The sequence below is a fragment of the Poecilia reticulata genome, chromosome 17 (genome assembly GCF_904066995.2).
Source record: "Poecilia reticulata chromosome 17, P_reticulata-male-v2, whole genome shotgun sequence".
NCBI classification, from domain to species: domain Eukaryota; kingdom Metazoa; phylum Chordata; class Actinopteri; order Cyprinodontiformes; family Poeciliidae; genus Poecilia; species Poecilia reticulata.
Genome location: NC_088846.1, coordinates 1,146,218 through 1,158,354, shown reverse-complemented (window position 1 = coordinate 1,158,354; position 12,137 = coordinate 1,146,218). Strand labels below are relative to the sequence as shown.

The window sequence follows — 12,137 nt, the reverse complement described above, 5'->3', positions numbered from 1 at the left end:
TTGCTGTTTTCTTTGACAGTTCTTTATCCGTTAACCCACTTGGACAAAAAGCTACTATCACAAAACGTACTTTCACAGAAAACACAGCAGAAACATTTAATCAAATCTACTCTTCTTCCTCACTCTTAAGTTATAGTGACGTAGATAAGTTGGTGGATGATTTTCAGTGCAAACTTTCAGATATCATTGATTACATTGCCCCCACTAAGGTGAAGGTTGTGACTGGTAGGAAGAAATCTCCATGGAGAAATGCACAAACAGTTCAATCTGCAAAACAACTCTGCCGTAGGGCCGAACGGAAATGGCGTAAAGGTCAACTGCACGTTTATTATGACATCTACAAGGAAAGACTACGTAACTATCACACAACACTAAAACATGCCAGAGAAGCTTTCTTTGCAGATGTCATAAACAAAAACATTAACAATGCTCGAGCTTTATTTGCCACTGTTGACAGGCTCACAAACCCTCCAATGACGTTGCCACCTGAGCTTCAATCTAATGCCACCTGCAACAAGTTTTCAAGTTTCTTTTCAGAGAAAATTCAAAAGATCAGAGGATTAATCTTCACATCCACTCCAAAGACAGTACTAATGCTGTGCCCAAACAAAACAAATGCAGGAAAAATTACCCAATTTCAACTACTAAATTATAAAACCCTAGAAGAAATTATAAGTCAATTAAGCTCCAGTTCCTGCTGTCTGGATGTCCTACCCACACATTTCTTTAAGAAAGTCCTGCCTGTTGTTGCTAATGATCTGATCCAAATAGTAAACTTATCGCTCTCTTCAGGTGTTTTCCCCCAGGCTTTGAAAACAGCAGTTATCAAACCACTTATAAAAAAGAACAATCTAGACAAATCCCTACTGCAGAATTACAGGCCGATCTCCAACCTCCCATTCATCAGCAAAATTATTGAAAAAGCTGTTTTTAAACAATTAAATAACTTCCTAACAATAACAAACTGCTTTGACTCCTTCCAGTCTGGTTTTCGTGCTCACCACAGCATGGAGACGGCCCTTGTAAAAGTGTTCAATGACATTCATATAAATACAGACTGTGGGAGAACCACAGTGCTGGTTCTGTTGGACCTCAGTGCAGCTTTCGACACTGTTGACCACGACATTTTACTGAATCGACTGGAGAGTTGGGTCGGACTCTCTGGTCCAGTGCTCAACTGGTTTGAATCTTACATAAAGAACAGGGATTTCTTTGTTTCAATCGGAAACTTCTCATCAGAGAGGTCAAAGGTCACATGTGGGGTACCCCAAGGTTCAATCCTAGGACCCCTTCTTTTCAATATTTATATGCTCCCACTGGCTAAGATTATAACAGGACATAGGATTAGCTACCACAATTATGCGGATGATACACAGCTCTACATCACGATGTCACCAGGTGACTCTGAACCCATCCAATCACTGAATAGATGCTTACAACAGATCAATGTGTGGATGTGCCAAAACTTTCTCCAGCTGAACAGAAACAAAACTGAAGTTATTATATTTGGACCTAAAGAGGAGCGAACCAGAGTCAATGCACAGCTTCAAATATTACAACTAAAAACCAGCGATCAGGCCCGAAACCTGGGAGTAGTGATGGACTCTGACCTGAACCTTCAGAACCACATTAAGACAGTCACAAAGTCGGCCTTCTATCACCTGAAGAACATCTCCAGGGTTAGAGGACTGATGTCTCAGCACAATCTAGAGAAGCTCATCCATGCGTTTATCTTTAGCTGCATTGATTACTGCAACAGCGTCTTCACAGGTCTGACTAATAAATCAATCAAACAGCTGCAGCTGATCCAGAATGCTGCTGCTCAGGTTCTCACTAAAACCAGGAAGATAGAGACATAACACCAGTTTTAAAGTCCCTACACTGGCTCCCTGTAGCTCAGAAAATAGACTTTAAAATACTGATGTTAGTTTATAAATCACTGAACGGTTTAGCACCACAATACCTTAAAGATCTGTTATTACTGTACCAACTGTCTAGACCCCTCAGATCTTCTGGTTCTGTTCTGCTCTGCATCCCCAGAACCAGAACCAGACGAGGAGAAGCAGCATTCAGTTTCTATGCACCACAGATTTGGAACAAACTTCTTTGTTCCAAATCTTCTTTGGAAGAATTTCTTCTTCTTTCTTTTCGACGTTTTAATGATGTAATGTTTTTTGTTTTTTTTTTGTTTTTTTTATTTTTATTTTTATTTTGTTTTTTTTTTATTTTTATTTTTATTTTTTAAATCTCTCTCTTTCTCACTGATTATTTCTGTTTTTATTTTAATTATGTAAAGCACTTTGAAATGCCTTGCTGCTGAAATGTGCTATACAAATAAAATTTGATTGATTGATTGATTGATACAAACCGTTTTTCAGTCATTGGTCAAGAACACGGGAGCTAGAACTCTGATAGCCAGACATCTTTGTAGATGGAGCTCTTGTAGATGGACCTGGATATGGGATGGGGGTGCTGGTCCGAAAAAGGTTGAGAAACACTTTTTAGTTGGTAATGTTGCATGTTCTAAATTACTTGCAAAAACATTGACTGAAAGGCTCTTATTTAATGTTGGGGGATTTTTGCCTGTAAGGCAAACCTTTAGGGCACAGACATTATACATTTTGTTTTGAGTTGAAATGAACTGAAGTCTTATTTAAGTTTGAGTGCTTAGCTTGTTAATTGTATTGTTAGAAGCAATTGTTTGCACTATTCAAAGACACTTTTCATTAAACTGTGGCAATATCAACGCTATAGTTAATTTCTATCATAACTATAAGTTTCAGGCTCAGGATTTTTTTTTTACTTTAAGCCCTGCTGACCAGAGCCTATTCTCTCTGGTCTTCTGCTGTATGCGAGGACGGGAGTGTGTAATTATGCACTCTAGGCTGAGACTGTTTTTGGTATGCGAGCAGATGCTTCATGGTGGTGGTCTGGATGGACCCAGTGAGGCATAGAGTACATCCTGCTTTGCCGTTAACCCACTACCGTGTTTCCCCGAAAGTAAGACAGTGTCTTACTTTCTTTTTATCCCCAAAAGCCCCACTATGTCTTACTGTCGGGGTATGTCTTATATTGGAAAAAAATTGGCGAATTTTTTTGTTTTAACCATAAAATTAACATTTATTAACAACCTGAACAGTATTGTATTACCGTATTTTAAGCAGGAGGCGGCAGTGACAAGTGCAGGGGACGGCGCGGTGACGTATGGAGAGGGGGACGGTGCGGACGTGGGCAGGAGGCGGCGCGCAGCTAGATGAGAGGGAGGCGGCAATACCCCCGTGTTTCCCCGAAAGTACGGCTTATATTAGCCGACCCCCCTGTTTGTTACTACCCAATAGTAAGTCCCGCCTACTCCTCACAACTCTTTGGACTCACTGCTGCCCAGTTCTCTGTCTAACAGGTCCGGAAAATCCCCAAAACTTGGGTCTTACCCTAGCGAAAGTTTGTGGAGAATTATCTATCTAAACTGGGGTCGGAAAGGACTCGTCTAGCTCTAACTACCTTCGATCCAGAAGTTATGACCCTTTACAGTTGAGGAACAATCAGCTGAGTAGCCCTCACAGCCGCATAACCCCTACAACCACTCCTGTTAACGGTAGCTCCTCTCCTAAAATAACGGCACTTGTTAACGGCCAGATTAAGTTCAGTGACTTAGATTTAAGTCCCAGGGTCATTATTTTAACACTCACCAGAGGAAAACACAAAGCCACCCTGTCTCTAGAATCATGTATGTTAACTTTACCATATTTAGGAGAACCAACAATAATTAAAACTGACACAATTAAACTCACTGTTCACAATTCTCATTGGAATTTTAGAATATAATTTTATTAAGCAAGCTTTAGCAGGGGCATATGACAAACAGGTTAAATTCCCAAAGGTTATAAAAGAGGTAAAAATATAATAAAATCAAATTAAAATCAATCACATCCTATCCTTGTTCTTATCCCTAACCTGTGTCACTAAGTTTACTGAGCGAGGCTTTGGGGGAAGCTGGTCAACTCATACCCGATGGTTCTTGGTCTCGGCAGCTGTAATCTTTAGATGTCCTTGGTCAGAGTCTTTGTCCAGCCGGAGCAAAGTCCTCTTTTCTGAAGAGAAGCGGAGCAAAACCATACGTTGTCCTTCTAACGTGCAGAATCTTTGTCTTTAAATGACCTCCGTCTCTTTTCCAAGTCGGCTGCAACTGAATTGAGAGCGTTGGGTAGAGGCAGAGGAGTTGATCGGATCTGGAACCAGGGTCGGTGGCTGGTGGAACTCGTCCCTTCTCGGCGGCGTGAAGTCTTGGAGCTTCCCTTGGTCCCGGGGTGTAGTCCTCTGCTGGTCTTTAGCCTGCTTCCTCTTGTTGGCTCCTCTTCTGCGCCGCGGACAAAGAACCCCTTGCCTCCCCTGTGCTCCAGCTTTTAAGCGCTCTCAACTCAGGGCGGTCTATGGGGCAGGGCTGCCTTACTGTAGAACCTTCCCACTGCGTCTCACTGTCTGTGGAAAGTCCCTGCCTTCCCCAACTCTCCTATGACTCATTCATACCTCATCACCACATCCCCGGTACTTTCCGTTGACCATCTGTTTCTGATTCTGCCGCGCCCTCGCTCAGAAATGACTCATTCTCCACTGTTTCTCTTTCTAAATCATTTTTGTCTTACAAAACATAATCAATGTTTTACTTTGTCGACATTTTACTTCAGTATGTTTCTTCCTCACTCATTATCTTTAATCTTTAATGATCAATGCTTATTATACAACAATCAAGTTGTTCAAACCTCACTTTCCATACTATATTATAACATTCAGCTGATTAAAAGTACAGAACATATATTTTTGATTATACATTACAGACATTCCTTCATTGGCATGTATTATTATTATTTTAAACTTGTTACAAACCACAATCATCATTAAATCATTATACAAGGTTTACTGTTATTTCTCAGGCCTTTATTCCGTTTTCTGCGTGTACCTGGACAGATCTCACATGCTTATACCAGGTTTCATGACACCCCCGAAACCCCCGATACGTCTTACAAGCGGTTCTGTCTTACTATCGGGGAAACGCGATAGCGATAGCCTTAAAGGGTGAAGCCTACACGAAATAGAACATTGGTTACATATTGTAACCCCAGATTCTATGAGTATTGACGCAGCCCTTTAAGCTATGGGCCTCACTGGTTCCTGAATAGCTGAAGAAAAAGACTTTTAGGGAGCCATTTGTCCGATCTGACCGTCTCACCCACCTACTGGGGCCCACCCAGTAGGTGGGTGTGGACTAAGCTTTTTTCAGTGCTGCGCGCAAAGGAAAAACCCACTAGTGATAGCCTTAAAGGGCTGCGCCTATACTCATAGAATCTGGGGTTACAATACGTAACTAATGGTTTTGGTTCTGGTCGATGACCGACGAAGGATCAACCATCAAACAATCCTCCAATTCTAACCAATTACCTAATGTTGAAAAGATGTCATTGAATGAATGTAGTTGTGTGATTGAGTTCTAATGTTTTTCAACACTGGCCCCCAAGGTACACCTCCCTGCTAGTTTTAGGCATTCCCTGCTTCAGCATACATGATTTTTAACTGATGCAATCATCTGAATGGGGTATGTTGAAGCAGAGGAACATCTAAAACCTGCAGGTCAGTGTGCCTTGAGGACCAGGCACTAGTTTTTCATCATTGGGAAAATCTGGTAATCAATGTTGAATCAATGTATGCTGTTTGTCGCACTCCTTTCCCTCCTCTTCCCTCTCCTAATCCTCTTTGAGCTCTGGGAGCATTTTATTTTTGAACGGGGGTGAATCACGTTTTAAATTAAGCATTATATGTTGAGGACAGCATGCTTATAAAAGTTACATGTTAAAGCTTTAACATTTTAACATTTCTGTAACTTTTTTAAGAGCAGTACCTCTCTTGCAATTTCAATATCAGTAACCACAGTGAATAGGTAAATGACTGAATGTAGTGTGAAGAGCTTTGAGGTCCTACAAGTCACTTGAAGCAGTGCAGTGGTCCGCCTTCACTGTTGACACTGGTGGCATGTCCCAACCACACAGCCACTTTGCTGCTGGCTTGTTTTCAACCGGCTTCTGAATTGAATTCTACTCTGAGTACTTTTGCAGTAAGTTTGGTGATATTACTTTTATCTAAACTGTGTTTATTGAAAAATAACTGTATTGTTTTGTGCCTATGCTGCAGCTTGTTAGGTAAATATGATTATGTAGGCTATGCCAACTAACAATGGGATAAATAATTCCCATTATTATTTATCACATTAATTTAGCTGGGAGTCTGCAAGTGGAACCATACAGTTTCTGTTTGTTCTCACATCTATAATCAGCATACTATTTTAATTATTTGATTTCAAATGTTCGAAGTTCGAACATTTCTACTCTCATCTCCGGCAGAACTTCGAACACGTTCCGGGGGAGGTGGGGGACATTGAGTCTGAGTGGACCATGTTCCGTACCTCCATTGCCGAGACGGCCTATCGGAGCTGCGGCCGCAAGGTTGTTGGTGCCTGTCGCGGCGGCAACCCTCGAACCCGTTGGTGGACACCTTCGGTGAGGGATGCTGTCAAGCTGAAGAAGGAGTCCTACCGGGCCTTTTTGGCCTGTGGGACTCCAGAAGCAGCTGATGGGTACCGGCGGGCGAAACGGCTCGGATTGTCGCTGACGCAAAAACTCGGGCGTGGGAGGAGTTTGGAGAGGCCATGGAGACAGACTTCCGTACGGCTTCGAGGCGATTCTGGTCCACCATCCGGCGTCTCAGGAGGGGGAAGCAGTGCAGCACCAACACTGTTTATAGTGGGGATGGTGCGCTGCTGACCTCAACTCGGGACGTTGTGGGCGGAATACTTCGAAGACCTCCTCAATCCCACCAACATGCCTTCTGTTGAGGAAGCTGAGCATGGGGACTCTGGGCTGGGCTCTCCAATCTCTGGGGACGAGGTCGCCGAGATGGTCAAAAAGCTCCTCGGTGGCAGGGCCCCGGGGGTGGATGAGATCCGCCCGGAGTTCCTTAAGGCTCTGGATGTTGCGGGGTTGTGTTGGCTAACGCGACTCTGCAATATCGCATGGACATCGGGGGCAGTTCCCCTGGACTGGCAGACTGGGGTGGTGGTCCCCCTGTTTAAAAAGGGGGACCGGAGGGTGTGCTCCAATTACAGGGGGATCACACTCTTAAGCCTCCCTGGTAAGGTCTATTCAGGGGTCCTGGAGAGGAGGGTCCGTCGGATAGTCGAACCTCGGATTCAGGAAGAGCAGTGTGGTTTTCGTCCTGGTCGTGGAACACTGGACCAGCTCTACACCCTCAGCGGGGTCCTGGAGGGTGCATGGGAGTTCGCCCAACCAGTCTACATGTGTTTTGTGGACTTGGAGAAGGCGTTCGACCGTGTCCCTCGGGGGCCCTGTGGGGGTACTCCGGGAGTATGGGGTACCGGGCCCTTTGATACGGGCTGTCAGGTCCCTGTATGACCGGTGTCAGAGTCTGGTCCGCATTGCCGGCAGTAAGTCGGGCTCGTTTCCGGTGAGAGTTGGACTCCGCCAAGGCTGCCCTTTGTCACCGATTCTGTTCATTACTTTTATGGACAGAATTTCTAGGCGCAGCCGAGGTGTTGAGGGGATCCGTTTTGGTGGCCTTAGGATCGCATCTCTGCTTTTTGCGGATGATGTGGTCCTGTTGGCTTCATCGGAACGTGATCTGCAGCTCTCACTGGAGCGGTTCGCAGCCGAGTGTGAAGCGGCCGGGATGAGGCTCAGTGCCTCCAAATCCGAGGCCATGGTCTTGAGCCGGAAAAGGGTAGAGTGCCTTCTCCGGGTCAGGGGGATCGTCCTGCCTCAAGTGGAAGAGTTTAAGTATCTGGGGATCTTGTTCACGAATGAGGGAAGAAGGGAACGGGAGATCGACAGGCGGATTGGGGCAGCGTCTACTGTGAAGCGGGCGCTGTACCGGTCCGTCGTGGTGAAGAGAGAGCTGAGCCAAAAAGCGAAGCTCTCGATTTACCGGTCGATCTACGTTCCCACCCTCATCTATGGTCATGAGCTTTGGGTCATGACCGAAAGAACGAGATCACGGGTACAAGCCGCCGAAATGGGTTTCCTCCGCAGGGTGGCTGGGCTCTCCCTTAGAGATAGGGTGAGAAGCTCGGTCATCCGGGAGGGACTCAGAGTAGAGCCGCTGCTCCTCCACGTCGAGAGGAGCCAGTTGAGGCTCGGGCATCTGGTAAGGATGCCTCCTGGACGCCTCCCTGGTGAGGTGTTCCGGGCACGTCCCACCGGGAGGAGGCCTCGGGGAAGACCCAGGACACGCTGGAGGGATTACGTCTCTCGGCTGGCCTGGGAACGCCTTGGGATTCCCCCGGAGGAGCTGGAAGAAGTGGCTGGGGAGAGGGAAGTCTGGGCCTCCCTTCTGAAGCTGCTGCCCCCGCGACCCGACCCCGGATAAGCTGAAGAAAATGGATGGATGGATGGATGGATGGATTTCAAATGTTATCATCTTTCTAACCGGCACCTTCCTCACTCTTATTTTTGTGTTTTTCAGCTAGTGTTCAACAGTTTGACTCATGTTGACTGACAAGAACTGCAGTGAAACTGTCAAGAAGTGGCTTCGTTACGATCCAGAGATGGAGGAAGGCATCAAGGAACCAAAATGACACCAACCAAAGTCAAACGTGGGTTACTGAAAACGAGATAAACCTGTTTAGAGAGCCAATTTATTATTATTTTTTATATATGTACATGATTACTGTATGAGATTTAATTCTGAAAATATGCATGCTCTGAATGCACCGATTAATAGATCCTTGAGCTTATTGAACCTTAAACACTTAGCAGGGTGTTTGATTTTTTCAGTCACTTTTGTGCATAAAAACTGTGTCAAACTTTCTGGGATGTGCGCTACCATTAAAATGATGAGTGAGGAATTTTTTTTTACTGTATGAACCAGGGAAACATAACGTTTCCCTGGTTCATACAGTACAAGGCTTAACCTCATAGACTCTGTTCTTCCATGGGCAATAGACTGTTGTTCTGACAGTCAACAAGGAGTCAAACATGTTTACAGATCTATGCCTGTTTTCTTAGATATAATGTAATATTAATGCCATGTTGTCATTTTTAAGTTTGTGTAGACACATTTTTGGAAATATGAATGTCAGATAATTTTGAACAACATAATTCCCCATCATCTGCCAACAAAATTGTGTGTTTAACACCAGTGAAGAAACTTTTAACGGTATGTTATGATGTAGACCTATCAGACCAAAACATGTACATGAATCAATATTAATTGCTTAACTTTAATTCAATATGAAATCAACACAAATGTGCATGTACATCCACATTTAGATGATGGTTGAATCAATATTGACGTAGTGTCAGTTATGATTAAAACCCTAACATTGATTCAACATTTTAGGCACTGACCGTTTTCAATATCATTTCAATATCAGGCTTCATCATGGATTCAATTTTTCAACCTAATGTTTGTTTCAACATTGATTCACTCATATTTTATTATCTGGGTAGATAGCAACTGTTGGATCAAATCTTGAATGATGTTCAAGATTTGATCCAGAGTGTGAGGGCGACAGTGGTAGAAGTTTGTCCTGTTGCAATCGATGGGTTGCTAGTTTGATTCCCTCTTTATCTGTCTCTGTCATTGTGCCCTGGCTCAAGACACTTCATCTTCCTGCTGCTGGTGGTCAGAGGACCTGGTGTCACCTCACCTCTGTCAGCTGTGGCTGCTATCCATGTGTGAACGTGTGTGTGAATTACTGAATGTAGTGTGAAGAGCTTTGAGGTCCTGTGGACTAGATAAAGTGCTATGCATTTACAATTTCACTTAGTTTATTCACTTACATTTGGAGAACTGGAGAGTTTATAGGTGTTGTGATCTTTAGCCCATTAGGAATCCTGTGTCCGTTTCAGACGCATGATATTTTTCAAATGTCTATAACTGCACAAAGAAGAATTAGTTAAGCTGACTTTGCAGTAGGCTATTATGATCCATATGTGTACTTGCTTGCAATAGAGGCATCTTCTTTGACTCACTTTGTCCAACATGATTCTCCTGCAGGACATAGGAGGATGTCGCCAAGCCTTCAGAAATGAGTTTGCTAATTTGTTTGAATCATCACGGGTCCTAAGTTATGGAATGACTTGCCTTTGCACGTTAGAGAGGCCCCTTCACTGTCCACTTTTAAAGCTTGTCTTAAAACCCATCTATTTTACTTGGCTTTCAACTCAAGTGGGATCTAGTTTTAAATTGTATGTTTGTTTGTTTTTAAACTGTAAGAGTTTTTTTATTATTATTGTTATGTTGTGTTTTAATGTACAGCACTTTGTGTCAGCTGTGGTTGTTTTATAGTGCTTTATAAATAAAGTTGGCATGGTATGGTATCTTGAGTTGAATGTTTCCTAAGGATTTGACTGTACTACTGACATGAGTTTAATCGATGATTTTATCCCAAAATACAAATAGGTTTCCATAAACAATATGATTTTTCACCCTTAAAAAACTACAAAGACAAAACAAAAGTGAAGCTAATTCTCTGACTGCATTCTTCTGGTCATGACTCTTCAGTCAAGTGTATTAATCATGTTAATAGGCTCTAATATAATTGTGAATCATATTTAGTATTGTAGTTTTCAGATAATCTTGGGTTTCTACTGTGTGGATCTCACTCTTCTTCTGTCTTTCAGTAAATACAGCTTTGTGTTAATATGTTAATATTGTTATGATGTTCTATATGTTTATTGGCTTATATCAGTGCTGTAGATTTCATTAGTGTTCCTTCAGTTTAAGCTGGAGAGAAACCTGATCCAACATTCCACAGTTTTTATACTACAGCAATGCGACATTGTTCTGTTGGACTGAAGATACAGTTGCACTTTGCAGTTCTGTATGGGTTTGATATGAATTTGCATCAACTTTTTAATAACTCTGAAGCATCTGAAATTAATTAAGGTCAATAAAGGTAGCACATTGTGAAGCGAGTTCAACTTTCCTATAAATGAGCTGAGTGGATTTTGTTTTTACTGCACCAGGCTACTGCTGAATGAAGATCAGAAGAGAAAAACCTGGGTTTTATGGTTGAAAAGATTGGCAGAAACATGATGTCAGTTCAAAACATAGTTTGCATATACATGCAATACGTTTGTATCAATTAAGAATCCTGGTAATTTCACACTGAAACTGTTTTTGCACACATTTGGTGTGGCTCCCAGTCCTTAAACCTGAAATTAGTTAGTATTTATCAATAGTATTCATAATCATAAAATTAACTGATTATTTACTAATTCCTAAAAAAAAAAAAATACAAATAATCCACTACCTTTTTAAAGGCGTTTTCTGCCTCACCAATTGTGAGAGCCTACAAAAAGATGTTCTCCTACTTTGAACCACAAGGTGGCAGCAGTGCGATCCCTCAGTGTTCAAAGAATTTTTATCCTTTTGGAACTTTCCTCTAATTCGTGCTTCTGGAAATGAAATCCTGGTAAAATAATTACAATAATTTCACATACTTGTCAATATTTTAATAATATTATTTATTACTAATAATTTGCTTGAATTAATACTTATTAGTAAAAAAAAATATTTGTGGTACAGGAAATTATTGTATAAATATGCAACCTCTGTAGATTTTCTGAGCTCTTCAGTTCAGCTAACGGGTCCCGTTAGTAAAATTAATTTTACTTGTTTCCAGATGACACATGATCAAATGAAACTAAATGGATATGAATGAAGAACAAAATGCAAGAATAAACTAAGAAACTAAAATAAACAGAGGAATAAGCTGGTATGGCAAGACCTGTTGAGCAATAATTGAGGGCTATGGCAAGAATATACAGACACTATTTCCAGATAAAAGGTAAAATAATATTGTTGAAGTGTCATGGGTTTGTTGAGACCATATCTAGTACTGAGAATAAGTATATCTTACAGACCATAACAGTAAAGAACTGATCACTTATTTATGTTTTAATTAGATTTTATATATTTATTTCTTCAATATTATTTTTCATGTCAGTGTTAATATCATGAGGCTGATGACTCCATGACACTTTCAATTTGACTCATTAGGATTTGATTAAGAACCAGATTTGTTCTTTGTCATTTCTGTCCAGTAAAACTATTAATCTATAATCAAT

At 42.0% G+C, this 12,137-nt stretch overlaps 1 protein-coding gene across 1 annotated transcript in view; it reads left to right on the top strand.

The window, feature by feature from the left end:
• The window catches only part of dlgap1a (discs, large (Drosophila) homolog-associated protein 1a), a 149,250-nt gene extending 138,865 nt beyond the window's left edge, over nucleotides 1–10,385 (top strand). Inside the window, exon 15 of the mRNA XM_081598755.1 lies at nucleotides 8,527–10,385. Within this exon, the coding sequence (XP_081454881.1) occupies nucleotides 8,527–8,559 (33 nt within the window). The 3' untranslated portion in view covers nucleotides 8,560–10,385. The remainder of the gene's footprint in view (nucleotides 1–8,526) is intronic.
• Nucleotides 10,386–12,137: the final 1,752 nt, after the last annotated feature.